Below are 17,559 nucleotides of genomic sequence, written 5' to 3' on the forward strand. Positions count from 1 at the left end.
TGCTGGAGGAGACTCTTGAGAGTCCCATGGACTGCTAGAAGATCAAACCTATCCATTCTTAAGGAAATCAGCCCTGAGTGCTCCCTGGAAGGACAGATCGTGAAGCTGAGGCTCCAATACTTTGGCCACCTCATGAGAAGAGAAGAATCCTTGGAAAAGACCCTGATGTTGGGAAAGATGGAGGGCACTAGGAGAAGGGGACGACAGAGGACGAGATGGTTGGACAGTGTTCTCGAAGCTACGAACATGAGTTTGACCAAACTGCGGGAGGCAGTGCAAGACAGGAGTGCCTGGCGTGCTATGGTCCATGGGGTCACGAAGAGTCGGACACGACTAAACGACTAAACAACAACCGTATGTGCAATGGGACTTTACTCCCAGGTGACTGCGTGGGATTACAGACTTTGCAGTGCAAGCCTATGCAAAGAGGGTCTTTTGCGGGACACTTGGTGATTTTTCTGCCTGTTGCAGCAATTGCAATGTGCTCCATTACTTGCTGCAAATTGTATCATTTATTATAGATTGTATTTTATTGTTATCTTTTGATTTAATATCCATACCGCCTTTCATCCGAGTACTACAGAGCTGTTTAGTTAGAAAAATACAAAATACGTAACATAATAACAGACGGCACAATCACACTGCCACAAAGAAACACACCACGCAGCTTAAAAGGCCATGGATTGCTTAATTAGCCAAAGGCTTGGAAGGAGGGATGTTTCCGTATTTTAGTTTTTTTACAAGAAGGAATAAAAGAATCAATTAAATTGCAATTGAAAACCAATATGAATATTTAATGCTGTGGATGCCCACCTTCCCAATTCAATCACAAATCCACAGCTGGTACTGCTTTTATTATTATTTATCACTGGCATTATTAACGGCCTTCTAAATAACTGCCTCAAGGCGGCTTACACTAAAAAAGTAAATGGAAAGCGCCTTAAAAAAAGGGCAGCCGAGTTTAAACTTTAAAGCAACATGCGCCGCCTCAACGAAGTCCAAGCGGTAGAGTCCTGGTTAAAATAAAGGGGGCGACAGTTCCACTCTCCATCCAGCAGGGGCCGCTGCCGTTCCCTCCCTAGTTCCTTCTTCAAATTACCTATCTCAACGTCACTTTCGAAAAAGGAACTCCCTCGTCAAGCGGAAATGACGCAAGGCTGCATCCGCTTCCAGGTTTGCCCACGTGCAGGGGGTGGGGAAGAGGCATTCCCTTCCACACACAGTGGGCGCGATGGCGGCGTCTTCTTCTTCTGTGGAGGCGACGAAACCAACGGCCACACTGGCGGCTCCCCCTCTCCTTTCCCTGGACCCGGAGAGGCAGAAGGAGTTCCAGGCCAAAGTGCACCGCGTACGCAAGGCGGCTGCCCAGGTGAGAGCGAAAAGAGGAGGAGAAGCGGAGTTGGGAGGGGGGTGATGTGGGATTTGGTGTCCACGTGCAGAGGAAGGTGCATAAATGTTGGGCTACGACTTCTATCTGCCCCAGTCTGTGGCTCCCTTGTGGCCATGCTGAGACCCTAGATTTCTCCACTTGTTTCCTAGGAGTAGCTGTCAAACGTGCGTGTGGTAGTAGTAACTCCATGGAGTTGGACAGAAGCTAGAGTTTCGCTGTTCGGAAGCTAGAGCTTCCTGTTGCTTTTGACGTGACTCTTATTTTTCTCCTCTGGAGCATTAGGCGTCATGTCAAAGGTAACCAGGAGGTCCTAACCCCACACACCCAGATAAAGAAACTGTACAGGTGAAACTCGGAAAATTAGAACATCGTCGAAAAGTGCATTTATTTCAGTAATGCAACTTACTATTTTTAATTTTTCTTTTAATTTTTACAAATGCTTTCTTTTGGAAATTCCACAGTAATAAAACAAATAGTTACAATAATACAAAAATAAACATCTCTATTACATTTCATTAATTACATTCCATTTATAATTGACCCGCCTAACGACAAATAATTACAATTACAACAAATAAAGGCATGACATATCTTGCTTCGTATGTCATGCATCTATCTCATATATTGGTTTCACCTTTTAAGTTGCATTACTGAAATAAATGCACTTTTCGACGATAATCTAATTTCCCAAGTTTCACCTGTAATTCTCATCTGACTCCGTGGGGTCTTTACTTCACACATTTGAAAAAGTGTTGGGAAGCTCCTGCTTTTCGGCCACTTTTTAATCATTGCTGTTTCCATGGTGATGGAAGCCTCTTTCATATGTTGCTGCAGTACCACAGAAATAATTTACAATGCTCCTATTGTTTTTATTATTTGTTCAGTTTCTATAGCGCCCTTCATCCAAGGATTACAGGGCGGTTTGCAATATAAAAACACAAAAATGCATAACGTAGTAACGAGCAAAAACAATAGCTTGTGACAGTGGTGCTTGGACAAGAATAAACGATCTTGCTTGTCCACCATCATGCCTCTGTTATAAGAATTCTAATGTCTCAAATATAGAAAAAATGTTCATAAATGCACAAGGTAAACACTCATATAGGAAATGTTTTTGTCTCTCCACCACCATGTCTCTGCAACTGCTCTGCACAGGGAGATCAACAGAGGTATTGAACGAATGTGCACGAGGGTGTATTTTGAAATGTTAATTAATTCTTTCATATATACTACAGAATCAGAAGCTGACACCTGGTGTAATTTACTTGGGTCATATCCCAAAGGGTCTCTCTGAACCACAACTTAAAGAATACTTTGATCAGTTTGGGACAGTTACAAGACTTCGACTTTCAAGGAGTAAAAAGGTAAAATTGGGAGGGAAAATATCTTCTTTCTCCCTAATAAGGTAGAACACTATAAACACCATAAAACATTAACACACAGCTCACAGCACCCTGAAGAACTAGGAGAGCACAAAAACAGAAAAGTTTAGGTGCAGTGAAGGATTTCTGGTGGGAGGGCTGCCACAGAAAAGACCCTCTGGTGTGTTGTTACTTTTCCATATATTCTTAAGGGTGACACTTCTTAAAATGCTTCAGTTAAGTTCTTTGCCCTCCAACCAGGCCCTATCACGCCTTACAACAGACAGTTGTAGTTTCTGGAGTCATTCATGTTGGCCTTCAGAACAATATCAATGTTTGTTTGTTTGTTTATTTATTTTATTTATATGCCGCCCTATACCCGGAGGTCTCAGGGCGGTTCACAGAGTATGTAATTTAACATGTAGGCTCCCTGTGGTCATTAAATTAAACCAATAGGCATGTCTCTATATTTGTCTTACTTTAAGAAATATGTTTGCAGTAAAAGTAGTTAATCGGGTTCAGAAATCCTTTTTCTCTAGGATCCTTCAACCATGAAAAAATAGAGTTCAGCACAGATTCATTTTAGCATGTAAATGTATTTCAAGGTTTATCTCCTTATCTTTAACAGACTGGGGGCAGCAAAGGTTATGCATTTGTGGAATTTGAATATGATGAAGTTGCTAAGATCGTTGCAGATACCATGAACAACTACCTATTCGGTGAACGACTTTTGAAATGTGAGTGAATGAGTTTCTTGCCCAAAAGGAAAATTTAATGTGGCAGTTCTGAAGTAGTAACATCAATCAGTTTCCAAACCTTGCCACAGTCTGGTTTACAGAATATCATTTCTCTGAAAACTGTCCCTCAAACCTGCCTGTTACTTTGTCCCAATACCATTAATGAAGCAACCAAACAACGCTTTCCACTTAATTATAATTCAATTCCAACAGATGATAGAATTGTTCTGAGAGCTTGGTGGACACAAGTGACAGTCATTGAAGAAGCCAGCCCAAGTGCATATGTAAGAGAAGGTGGGAAGCTATTGGATATCAGCCAGATGTTGATAACTCTGTGCCAGAAATAAAGGTCAAGGCAGGTGGATGAACGTGACTGGGTGCTTCTCCTTGTGTACTGAGAAGCCTAAAGCACAGCAATATTTCATTCCTGCCCGGTGTAAAGGACAGTTTAGATATGGGAGTTGAGAGTAGTGCTTTTGTAGTGATCCATAGCATATAGTTGGGGAACACACAACTTAACATTCAGATTTCCATGCTTTGGCAAATACTGCTCCATTTTTCTAGGCTTCCATATTGATCTTTGGTGTAACGTGTTTGTGATACAGGCCAGTTTATGCCTCCTGAAAAGGTGTGTGAAAACCTGTTCAAAGGTAGCGAGAAAATATTCAGCAAGCCGTCCTATCCAGCAGTGAAACGCTACAACCGGAGGCGAACAGCCCAAGAGAAAGCAAAGATGATGCAGCGGTTGCTGAAGAAGGAACGGCAGTTGCGGAAAAGGCTGGCTAAGAAGAGAATTGATTATGATTTTCCTGGCTTTGTAAGTGAATGTCCTGCCCGCTCCCCCAATGGGAAGGAGGTTAACATACAAACGTGTTAAGTCAAGTGCTAATTGCAAAGTATGTGCTTTAAACAGGGATTACAAATGGTAATATTGTCATTGAGCAAGCGGAAGATCTGTGAATGTTTTACTCAGTAAAAGAATGGAGTCTCTGGGCCTTTTTACAAAGGACACAAAGGCAAACCCTGGCTTGTCACCCAGTGTGCATCCAGCACAGATCTATAGCTTCCTGAAGATGGTCACCTACCTATGTGATACATGTGTCTGCAAACATATTTCTTGCCTTCACTCTTGACACATTTTGGTCTACCAGTAAAAGAACTAAGGTCAGACTTGTAAACAGCCACTTGCCTGGTCTCTGGTGGTGAGTAACGATTACTTCCAGGTGAGCAGACAGGAAAGCTTTTGTAGAATAGATGAGTTTTTCCTATCAGGTTTCTGATGTGTCACAAGTAACTACAACTGGTATGTGTTTTGTTAAGCCCACGAGGTACTAGTCTGCCTATTAAAAACACCTGAAAATAAGCAATGTGTGGAGTGGTCCTAAGCTGTCATAACAGATCCCAACTAAGCTGGAGTTGAAATTGGGTTTTGTAGCCCTTTGTTGCTTATTAAGAAAAAGGCACAATTCTAGGACAGTATTTTAATCTTGTTTTGATGGCAGGATACCATTTTGTGTGTTTGTGTGTGTGTTGTATAAATAGATGGTATTTTAACCATATTAAATGCAGTGGGGTCCACAAAGGACATTTTGGCTGTAAATGCAGGTTGCATAGGGATCACGTTGACGCTGAGCCTCTTTTCCATAGGCCGCTGAAATGCCTCTGATTAAGAAAAAGAAGCTTTCAAAACTGAACTTGAGCATGAATGTGTCTGTGAGCAGTCAGGTAAGTTTAAAGTGTTGGTCTTCCCAAAGAGTACTAGTAAGAAAGGGTTTGGGTTTTTTAGTCAGTTGAATTCCTGTCATGGTCCTATCTCTGAGAAATATTTTGAGGTGTTTGGGTGGCTAAATAAGAACAAAATTATTGGACCTCTGCAGAGTGGAAGGTTGGCCTTCATACAACACCTCTAGAGAGTCTGACACCTTTGTGCTCATTTTGTGCCTTCCCTTTGCGTCCACAAATCAGTGTTGACGTAAATGTGACAAACCTGCAGGCCTCAATTTTGTCTCATTGCATCCCATCACCAACGATTTCCCCTGATGCAATTTCCTGGTAGGATGGGACCCTGGGGAGCAAATTGGTAGCCCCGAGGAGAGGGATAGCTAAGTTCTGTTTCATGAGCAGAGGCCTGCTCATGCAGTGCTGGGAAAATGCCCCCCTTCACCTGTAACATGATGTTGGTCCAACAGAATTTAGCAACATCCTTATTTCTCATGTCCAGGATCCTACCCCTGTGTGTACCCCATCATTTCTTGAACGGCGAAAATCTGAGCCAGAAGATAGCAGTGACAAAGAAATAACTTTCAAACTACCACCTGCAAGTATAAAGACTGCGGCACAAAAAGCCAAAACAGCAAAGCTACAAAGAAAAACAGCTGGCACGAAAAGGAAATGCAAAACTTAAAATATTTCTTCAGCTAAAGGACACATTCATTTCACAAGGAGTTTCCAAGCAGTCCTGATTTTAGAGAGTCTTGCGTAGTTACAATAGATGATCCTCACATCAGTCTCCAATCAAAACTATATTTCCTAAGTATAACAAGCCAATGTTCCCACAAGGAGAACTAGTTTAAGATTCTGCCAACTTAGACCTATTTCTGACCTACTGGGTGGGGGAGCTGAAATGTACTGTCTTAAGCATTTTAACTAAAGTGTGTGGCTGGTATAAAAAAATGTCGCAGATGACCGGAGAGTAAACATGTATAGATTGTCAGCAGAAACAGGATATTGAGGAATATTTTGTTTTTTTCCAACTATGACTCATTTGAAATTAAGTTCGAATAAAAAAAGTTGAAATTCACTGGAGTAGTGTGTTAAATTATTGAAAGCAGTGGTTATCAGCCATATAAATGGTTTTCAGTACTGTACGTACAGTGGTACCTTGGTTCTCAAATGGCTTAGTTGCCTAACAAATCGGCTCCCAAGTGCCGCAAACCCAGAAGTAAGTATTCTGGTTTGCAAACATTTTTCGGAAGCCAAAGATCCGGCATGGCTTCCACTTGAGTGCAGGAAGCTCCTACAGCCAATCGGAAGCCGCGCCTTGGTTTTCAAACAGTTTTGGGGACTCCCGGAATGGATCAAGTTCAAGAAGCAAGGTACCACTGTATACAGGACACATGCTTTGGATGCATAAAGTCCCAGGCTCAATCCTTGTCCTCTCCAGATAAAGCTGGGAACGGCCCCCTGCCTGCAACCCCCAGAGAGCTGCTTCCATTCAGTGTAGACTAGGTGGGGGCCCTCGAGAACTTGCTGCAGTCTACAACTCCAGTCAAGCCCAGCAAGCATGGCCAGTGGCCAGGAATTATGGGGAATGCGGTTCATCGACATCTGGAGAGACTAATTCCCCACACCTGGCACAGACAACATTGAGCTAAATAAGTCAATGGGTCTGACTCTGTTTAAGGCAGCTTCCTTTGTTCTTCATCTGCTGGATTAGTGCAAGTGCAGCATACATTGCAGTATGTCAGTACCACTATTCTGCCTTGCACCATTTCTGCCATTCGTCTGGTATGTTGTGGAGCAGACAGCAAAGTGACGTCTCTTACACCTGTCCCAGTGTGCCCAAAGCTGCACTGTGTACTACTTAGAGCACCTCACGCCACTGTTTAGTTACATATGGCTTGGCACTTGGGATGGTTTTGATGTTCATCAAGGTGGGCAAGATGGTTAGGGTGGTGGTTAGGGCGTTGGACGAGGACCTGGGAGACCAGGGTTCAAATCCCAGCTCAGCTGCAAAGCTCACCTAGTGACCTTGGGCCAGTCACTGCCTCTCAGCCTAACCCACCTCACAGGGTTGTTTCTGGGGAATTAAAGGAGGAGGAGGATCACATCTGTCACCTTGAGCTCCTCGGAGAGAGAAAGTTGGGATACAAATGCAATAAATATCTGAAGAAGTGTGCATGCACACGAAAGCTCATACCAAAATAAAAACTTAGTTGCTCTTTAAGGTGCTACTGAAGGAATTTTTTTATTTTGCTTCGACTCAGACCAACACGGCTACCTACCTGTAGCAATAAATCCTGTAATTCTAAATCAGGGGTCCCCAAACTAAGGCCCGGGGGCCGGATGCGGCCCAATCGCCTTCTAAATCCAGCCCGCGGATGGTCTGGGAATCAGCATGTTTTTACATGAGTAGAATGTGTCTTTTTATTTAAAATGCATCTCCGGGTTATTTGTGGGATGTTATAAGCAAAAATCTGCCCTTATTCCCTTATGGGGTACACAAGAGCCCTTATTGGGTTCTCCATCGGTCGGAGAATATAACACAGGCCAACCAGAGAATTGTGAGAAGCAAAGCCTTTATTTTTGCTGTTGCAACAGGGTCCTTCCCCTCATGCAGGAGAACAAAGAAGGAGCCCCAAACAAAGGTGTTGGATTTGGGTTCAAGGTTTTTCTTCAGGGGCATAGGAATTAGTTTTTTTTAAAAAAATCAAACTATAGTCTGGCCCCCCACAAGGTCTGAGGGACAGTGGACCAGCCCCCTGCTGAAAAAGTTTGCTGACCCCTGTTCTAAAGGAACATGCATTTGTTACTGCTTGCCTTCTGCCAAGCGGCTGCTGATAATTATTCTGCTAGAATGCTGCTTTTTATTCCATCACCGTGGGAATAACCTTCCTGGTAATATATTGGGATGGTAAATATATATATATATAATTGCTTTGCCTTGATGTGCAAGAAAGTCATCTAAGGTACCATATTTATTGTATCCGTTGCCTTTCAGACAGCTGCTGTTTATACATAGGCTGAGGTTGCAAGGAACTAGCACCCAACATTGTGAAAATATGTTTGTGGGTGTACTTAATGAATAAAGATTATAAAGATTAGGAGAGAGGAGGAAATATTCAAATGGAGTTTCATTGCTGGTAAAATCTAAGCTAAAGGGAGATACAATTAATAGATTATAGTATAAGGATATATTTGGAGTATATAGATAGAATTGAATGGTGATAAGTAGAAATGAAATTTTAATTAATATTCATTTAATATTGTGAAAACTGCTTTTTGATTAATTGAAATAGGGAATCAATGAGGGGGGAACCGGGGAAGTCTAAAATGTTATGAAGATGATGTGAGGTTATTAGATACTTTTTTTCTTTTGTCTTTTTTGTGTACTTTTTTAATGTGTTCTTTTTGGTGTGTAAGTATTGTTTTTTTATGTTTGCGAAATGAATAAACATGAATTTTTTTAAAAAAGAATAAATGTGCCATGCCTTGAAAGTTTTTACTCAAGGATTCAGCCTTCTGTCATCATCGTCCCTACTCCAATTATGTGCTAAATTGGTAAAAAAATAAAAATAAAAAATGAAGCATTTCCCCCGTTTTTTGAAACACATGGCATTTAATCATGATATGATAGCATTTTGAAATGAAGAGGCCACAAAATATGCACATTTCCACAACAAAGTGAGGGTGTGGCTTAAGGAGCTGGGTATGTTTAGCCTGGAGAAGAGAAGGTTAAGGGGTGATATGATAGCCATGTTCAAATATATAAAAGGATGTCATATAGAGGAGGGAGAAAGGTTGTTTTCTGCTGCTCCAGAGAAATGGACACGGAGCAATGGATTCAAACTACAAGAAAGAAGATTCCACCTAAACATTAGGAAGAACTTCCTGACAGTAAGAGCTGTTCGGCAGTGGAATTTGCTGCCAAGGAGTGTGGTGGAGTCTCCTCCTTTTGAGGTCTTTAAGCAGAGGCTTGACAGGCATATATCAAGAATGCTTTGATGGTGTTTCCTGCTTGGCAGGAGGTTGGACTGGATGGCCCTTGTGGTCTCTTCCAACTCTATGATTCTATGTGTGAATAGGATTCACGGTAACCTAGTTGAAGGTAACAAAACTGCCTTTAGAAAAATACTGCTCATCACAAGGGGGCAGGATTTCTTGTGAGCTTAGAAAGCCAGGTTTTCCTCCTGTGTTCATGAATGGTACTTCTGGTCTTTGAGCTCAGGGAGGTTTAAGCAATTACTGTACTGATTCAAGAGCAAAAACTGGAAAAGGGGAATAGGTCTTCTGGGTGAGAAAGAAAGAGAAAATGAAAGCCCTTTCTGAAAGCGGAAGATTATTGTTTCAGTAGCTGGCGAAGCATAAAATCAATGAGACCTACCTGAGAAAACAAAAGGTTGGTCGTTTTATGCCTTGACCTACAAAGGTTCTTACATCTGTTATGTTCAACTTATCTTACTACAAAATGTTGTTAGGCAAGACATTCTAAAGCAAAGTTGCTGCCGTGCGGAAAGAACAACCTCTAACAAATGCAAACATTTCTAGAACACTGTTTAGAAATGCGGCTTGCCCAGATCAAAGTGATCGAGTAGGCATGCATAGGAGCAACTCAAGCTGTGTCCTATATGATCCAGATAAAATATCAAATTTCTAGTATTTATCACTAATTTGATTAAAAGGACCGTGGCCACATTGCTCCAGGTGGTAGTGGCTCATGTTTGCATAGTACTTAATGTAAAGGTAAAGGTAAAGGGACCCCTGACCATTAGGTCCAGTTGTGACCGACTCTTGGGTTGTGCGCTCATCTCGCATTATTGGCTGAGGGAGCTGGCGTACAGCTTCCAGGTCATGAGGCCAGCATGACAAAGCCGCTTCTGGCAAACCAGAGCAGCACATGGAAACGCTGTTTACCTTCCCACTGTAGCGGTTCCTATTTATCTACTTGCATTTTGACGTGCTGTCGAACTGCTAGGTTGGCAGGAGCTGGGACCAAGCAACGGGAGCTCACCCCGTCACAGGGATTCGAACCGCCGACCTTCTGATCAGCAAGCCCTAGGCTCAGTGGTTTAACCACAGCGCCACCTGGGTCCCAGTACTTAATGTAAGTCATACTAATTAAACCAGACTTGTGTATACTTGAGCACGTTCCACGTGGATCAAATACCAGGATCCATCTCTTGAGTAAATAAGTAGTGGCATATGTGTCACTGCAATAATCCAGTTTGCAGGATTGTGACTGGCTCTGTCAGGAAATCTGTCCCACGGAAAAATTGCATCCCCCCACCACCACTGTATTTTACAGTAAGCCTGTACCTTACGCACATTTAAACTTGTGCACATTCAGATTTACATGCTTGGCACACACACAAAATAATAATGATGAAAGTGGTGCACATCCAGGAAAAACGACTTTGGCAATCCCACCTGCCATTGCATCCAATGTGTTTTGCCTATCTGTGATTTTGGCTTTAGGCGTGATGCCAGGAATGTAACTCCTGAGTGCTTACTGTATTTAAAATGTTACCTCTGGGATTAAGGCTACCATAACTTAAACTGAAAAGAATTTTAGGAGATCACTTTGGCGGCTTAAGTAGTTCATGGGGTAGGGGGTGGGGGTTGCACAGGAATTATTATTGAACGCTGATGTCCACAGCTAACATAAGGCACTTCATTTCTCAGTAAAGATTTAGTAGCAGAGGAAGTGATGTCACGAGACCTCGTTTCATGAAACTCAATTTATGTCTGAAAAATAGACTACTGAGCATCACTTAGTGCAATGTGGTTATCAATAATTAAAACAGGACATCCCTCCCTGAATAGCACAGTTGGTCCACGTACAACTCAATGGCACATTTCCTTGCTGCAGCTTCCTTTCATGCATTTGTTACTTTGCCAAAGCCAATAAAGTATAATTCACAATGGATTCCCGCCCTCCACTGCCCATTTGGTCTTAGAGACACATTATTATAGTCACCAACTGCAAGTTGAGACTGTGTAAAGGTGGGAATCCCACTGCCCACCATTAAAGAATGCTTCCTTCCATGTGTCTGAAAAGTAGGGATGTTGACATCTTTATTCTAAAAGTCATGGAAGTGGCTGCCCACATGCAACTATGCTTTAAAGTAACCTTCCCCAACCTGGTGCCCTCTAGAAGTACAGTTGAACTACAATTCCCATTGGCAGCAGATGGAAAGTCTGATTCTATCTGGCAATCACCAGACTGGGAAAGACTACTTTAAAGTCAACATTAAGGATAAAGTCATTCTCTCTCAGGCTATATTTATTTTGGTGTATGGCTATTGTAGGTAACATGAAGAGTAGCCTTCTAAGAGCTGGAGACAGCAGCTATGGCTTGTATCTGAGCCACACTCATTGGACCCCTTGGAACGGGCTACTGTAACTTGCCCATTAGTTTTAACAGGTCTACTCTGAGTATGGCTCAGTTGGGTACAACTGCGGGTTGTATCCAAGGACTTCCACTTGCACAATGTCACTTCCCTTTCCGCCTCCCATGAAATTATGTTGTGTAAGTAGAATTCCTTGCATTAATAGAATGACTTTGTCTGATACAACCCCCTATGTTTAAATATAATAATCCATGGACCTGTTGACCCTGTTTAAATATAATAATCCATGAACCCATTGACCCTGATTAATCACTAAATATTCTTTAGGTGGCCAAGAGGTCAATTGTCCATTCCAAGGGTGGACATGCACATCTGAGAGAAGTGAGTGAATAAATCTCTCTTTATGTCTTCCTTTATGCCAGTTTGTGCTTGCGGGTTTGCCTCGGGCTTGTGTAACTCACAATCCACCAAACCAAGCACCATTCACTAACCCCATACTGTGGCTGGACAGGTATCTGGACTGGTGCCTTATTTCAATTTATTTTCCTCCCTTCTTGCCCAAGAAGATTAGCACTGTTGTAAAGTGTGCATGCGCTTTATGGATAATATCCATAGCATAATAAAAAGGTTTAAAAGGGACAGAGGGAATGAACAAAAAAAAAACCCAGAAAAGCCAACTATCTCTCTCACACCTGAACAGGACTAAGCTACAGTAACAGTTTTACAGGAAGAGTTAAGCGTTAAGAAATGGTGCCCACGCTAATAACTGAAATCAGGGGAGTCCATCCTGCTGCAATTAAACGCTTGATTATCTCTTCCCACCTTGCTTTTGGTACAATAACAAAACCATTAGGCTTTTATTAGGAGAGTTTATTATTTGGCTTTGCATATCTGCAGAAACCGAAGGCCTAATGGTACAGTACTAATACGAAGCCGTGTAAGAGTGCAGGTTCCTAGAATTATGTAAAATACATGATGCTTTTTCCTCCTTTAAAGTTTCCTGCTTTCTTGGTGTCAACTGCTGTTTTGGCTGAGGAGCATCTCAAGCAAGCAACCATATTGCATGAAAGTGGCAGGGAGATTATCCTGCCCCACAGCATGCATGTAAGAGATGGGCAGCATCCAGCTGCGAGGCAACCATTTCTCTGGGCTCTTCTTAGAATCCCAAATGTCTCCAAATTTTGCTAGTCCTTATGAGTAAATGCTTGCTCAAGGAAACCCTTCCCACCGCAGCACATTCACATGTTCTTGCTTATATGTGAAGAAGCTGTGCTTTGTTATTGTGGGCTACTGGTATGGACTGGTATCTCTACATATTTGCTTGTTCCCATTAAGCCACGACTCGGCTCACACTTTTGTACAAACCAGGTCACCGAGGTTCTTCCTAGCTCAGTGGCATAGCTGTTGGAACACGCCCGGGGGGGGCACATGTAGCCCCCAGAATGAGACAGACCTCTCTGGGCGTCTTCCTGATGAAGCACAGCCCGGGATGTTCACAAATCAGTCCCAGTGCGCACCAGCAACACATATCTAAAGACGTGCACAATCTATCAGCAGAGTATAGCAGAAACAATTGTGGAGCACGAGTGTAGCATTCTGTTGTTGTTGTTTAGTCGTTCAGTCGTGTCCGACCCTTTGTGACCCCATGGACCATAGCACGCCAGGCACTCCTGTCTTGCACTGCCTCCTGCAGTTTGGTCAAACTCATGTTCGTAGCTTCAAGAACACTGTCCAACCATCTTGTCCTCTGTCGTCCCCTTCTCCTAGTGCCCTCCATCTTTCCCAACATCAGGGTCTTTTCCAAGGATTCTTCTCTTCTCATGAGGTGGCCAAAGTATTGGAGCCTCAGCTTCACGATCTGTCCTTCCAGGGAGCACTCAGGGCTGATTTCCTTAAGAATGGATAGGTTTGATCTTCTTGCAGTCCATGGGACTCTCAAGAGTCTCCCCCAGCACCATAATTCAAAAGCATCAATTCTTCGGCGCTCAGCCTTCTTTATGGTCCAGCTCTCACTTCCATACATCACTACTGGGAAAACCATAGCTTTAACTATAAAATAGCATTCTAAGCTATTTATTAAGCAATATATACAGGGCAAAGCAATCATGGCGTCTTCTCACATCTTCTGCAAGAGAGAGAGAGAGAGTGAGGACAAAAGTACAGTACAGCGGAAGAGAGATCAGACTGACTTCTGTTCTCACACTTTCAAAGCCTAGAAAGTAAACACAGACATGGGATGTAACAATCACACATCCAGCAACGGAGGAGTGAAATGCTAACAATAGCATGAGGAGCCATAAGGGCGGTTACCCCAGGCACAAAATTGGTAGAGGGTGCAAAATTTCAACACCCAGTGCTGCCTCAATACAACTGCTCACTTCCGTCGCTGGGCTCTGTTGAAAATGGCTTCTCCATGCGAACCAGGAAGTGGCTTCTCCAGACAATGGAATGACTCTTCTTTTCTTAATTGTGATCTCCTGGGTGATGGGATGCTGTTAGGCAGTTGAATGTGCATGTGTACTCTGTCCCTTTCCTTCCCACACATCCCCTTCTGCATGGCCCTGGGTGCTGGCAAGCCACGCTATGCAACTGTCCTAGCTAATGTCTCACCTATTGTTCATTTTTCATGTGGATTTCCACATTGGAACATCTAGGTGTTGTTGTTTAGTCGTTTAGTCGTGTCCGACTCTTCGTGACCCCATGGACCATAGCACGCCAGGCACTCCTGTCTTCCACTGCCTCCCGTAGTTTGGTCAAACTCATGTTCGTAGCTTCGAGAACACTGTCCAACCATCTTGTCCTCTGTCGTCCCCTTCTCCTAGTGCCCTCAATCTTTCCCAACATCAGGGTCTTTTCCAAGGATTCTTCTCTTCTCATGAGGTGGCCAAAGTATTGGAGCCTCAGCTTCACGATCTGTCCTTCCAGGGAGCACTCAGGGCTGATTTCCTTAAGAATGGATAGGTTTGATCTTCTAGCAGTCCATGGGACTCTCAAGAGTCTCCTCCAGCACCATAATTCAAAAGCATCAATTCTTCGGCGATCAGCCTTCTTTATGGTCCAGCTCTCACTTCCATACATCACTACTGGAACATCTAGGTACAATTGTGCAAATACAGCTTTCGAAGGATATGCTATGTCAGCCCTTCCTGGAAAGGGCTGAGCATCCCTTGTTTTTAATTTTGTGAATTCCCTGCTTGTGTTCCAGGGCAGCATTTCATACCCTCCAACATTTATCCGATGAAAATAGGGACGTCCCATTCCATAATGATAATTTTACTATTTATACCCCACACATCTTACTGGGTTGCCCAGCTTTCAACACATATAAAAACATAATAAAACATTAAACATTTTTTTAAAAAAACTTCCCTATACAGGATTGCCTTCAAACAGCTTGAAGGTCAGATAACTCCATACCCTCCAACATTTCTCTAATGAAAATAGGGACACCCTAAGGAAAAATGGGGCATTCTGGGATCAAATCAGAAACCAGGATGGCTTCTCTAAATCAGGGATGTCTCTGGAAAATAGGGACACTTGGAGGGTCTGGCATTTTTCTGTTACACATGCACACACTTGTTTTTATGACTTTTGGATAATGTTGAAATGTTGATTATTGTAAAAGACCTCATAGGGCTGCAATCCAAACCACACTTTCTAGGGAGTAAGCCTCAGTGAACATGGTGATACTTACATCCAAGTAAACATCTGTAGGATTGTGCTCTAGATAAATTTCCTGGATCATAATATCTCTGTTTGACAGAATTGACCTGGATATTGCCATCATTTCAACTGGTCTGTATAATTGTCCCTTTAAGAACAGTACCCGCTGTTTGATTAGCCAGTGATCGTGTGTAGTGCCATGCCATAAATTGCTTCTCCTGCTGGTTTCTGCACATCAAACTCGTGCTCAGAGGAAATGAGCAGAACAAGAGCTATTTATGGGATCTTTCTTCCTGTCCACTTGGCAATCTTAACAATTATCCAAGAAGCAGTTCAACTTTCCTTACGTGAAACCAGTGTGATTTTTGTGTGTGCGTGGAATGGACTTTGTAACACCGAAGCCACATGGGTTATTGTGTGTTGTAATGAGGTTGCTGTGCACTTCCCAGCAGCCATCCCACTTGCTTTCCCAGAAGCAGAAGTGGCAACAAAGCACTTAGCAATTCAAGCTACTTCCCGTTTCTGCGCTGCCATCTGGTCTAAGCTACATTTCTGCACAAGGATGACCCCAGGGGATTTCAGTGGCTCCCAGAGAAACCTCTTAGTGCAAGATAGATAGATAGATAGATAGATAGATAGATAGATATCCTTCCTTCCTTCAATTCCAAGGCAATTTGGGCTCAGAGTCAGTACACCATAAGGTGCCCTATTTTCTGAGTCTGATTTTTCCTTCCCACCCTCCACAGGGATACTACAAGCAGATGGTTCAGGAGCATAGCAGCATTAAAAAGGTAAAGGGACCCCTGACCATTAGGTCCAGTCGTGACCGACTCTGGGGTTGCGCACTCTTATCGCATGATTGGCCGAGGGAGCCGGCGTATAGCTTCCAGGTCATGTGGCCAGCATGACAAAGCCGCTTCTGGCAAACCAGAGCAGCACATGGAAACGCCGTTTACCTTCCTGCTATAGCGGTTCCTATTTATCTACTTGCATTTTGATGTGCTTTCGAACTGCTAGGTTGGCAGGAGCTGGGACCAAGCAACAGGAGCTCACCCCGCCACAGGGATTCGAACCGCTGACCTTCTGATCAGCAAGCCCTAGGCTCAGTGGTTTAACCCACAGTGCCACCTGGGTCCCATAGCAGCATTAAGAGAGGGCTATTAGCTCAATGGCAGAGCAACTGCCTGCAATGCACACAGTCCCAGATTCAGCCCATAGCATCTCCAGGCGAGGCCAGGAATGCCAGCTGCCTGAAACCCTGGAGACTCATTGCCACCAATCAGTGGAGGATACCGAGCTTGGCAGACCACCAATGGTCTGACTTCCTGTGGCTGTGTTCCAGTGAAGCTTCCATTTTACCAGATCAGGCTCTCTAGCTCCTATCTAGCTCCATACTGTATGTTATGGCAGCGGCTGAGGGTCTTTCCCCTCCATCACCTGCTGCCTGTTTCATTTAGAGAAGCGAAGGGATTGAATTTGAGACCTTCTATATGTAAATCACCAGCTCTATCACTAAGCTGTGGAACTTCTCCAAAAGCCAAGTTCAACCTCCCTTAACCTTTGCAGCAGTTGTGGAAGATTTGTGGCTATTTTTGCTGCCAATTATAGCACAACTCGGTGCTCGGAGTTGAGTGGCAGGAGCCGTTTTGAGTGTCTCCCTCAACATTTTGCCGAAACGGCAGAAAATCAGTCTAGATCCGACCATTTGGACAGGGAGCTGTTACACAGGGAAACCCACTTTAGACAGAATTTCCTTTGGTAAACCTCGCAGAGAAATTCACCTTGCTTTTATCAAGCTATTTTAAAATGCCATCTGTATAGGCATTCACATCTGCAGCAGCAGCAGCAAAGCGCCCAGAGATCGTTATCTGCTAGGAGGAGTAGAAATGGGCCATTGATATGCAAGTAGCGTTACATCTACAAGCCGAGAAGCTATTTTTAGCTTCAAATGTAGCTTAATATAGCAACAGCAGCTCAGTCCGTTTCTCATCTCACCCCCTGAAGCCTACAGATTTTCTTTTTCCTTTAAACCCTGTAATGATCGCAGATGGTGCCCGAAAGAAGGATAAAGCCAGATAAAGGTCACGACTGCCGAGTGTGAAAGTCTATTTCTTTGAAATTGTTGCAGTTTGCTCCTCACTGAACGTGGGGTGTGTGTGTGTGTGTGTGTGTGTGCTGTGCTGTGTAGGGAGGAATGCACAATTACATTTTCTTCAAGCCGCTTCCTGACCCAGCATCACTACTTTGCAAGCAGAATTCAAACACATATCAGAAATTTCAGGTTGTGCAATTAAGGTGGTCTTAGAACACCTGAGCAACAGAGTCATTTCCACCCCAGG

General features: G+C 43.3%; 1 protein-coding gene across 1 annotated transcript; it reads left to right on the top strand.

The window, feature by feature from the left end:
* Positions 1–1,168: 1,168 nt before the first annotated feature.
* Positions 1,169–6,288, top strand: NIFK (nucleolar protein interacting with the FHA domain of MKI67). The gene is made up of 6 exons (XM_035134027.2): positions 1,169–1,369; positions 2,626–2,754; positions 3,380–3,488; positions 4,094–4,305; positions 5,136–5,213; positions 5,710–6,288. The coding sequence occupies exons 1-6, from the start codon at positions 1,232–1,234 to the stop codon at positions 5,890–5,892; spliced, it is 849 nt and encodes a 282-aa protein (XP_034989918.1). The 5' UTR covers positions 1,169–1,231; the 3' UTR covers positions 5,893–6,288.
* The last annotated feature ends 11,271 nt before the right edge of the window (positions 6,289–17,559 follow it).

The sequence above is a fragment of the Zootoca vivipara genome, chromosome 5 (assembly GCF_963506605.1).
Source record: "Zootoca vivipara chromosome 5, rZooViv1.1, whole genome shotgun sequence".
Lineage (NCBI taxonomy): Eukaryota > Metazoa > Chordata > Lepidosauria > Squamata > Lacertidae > Zootoca > Zootoca vivipara.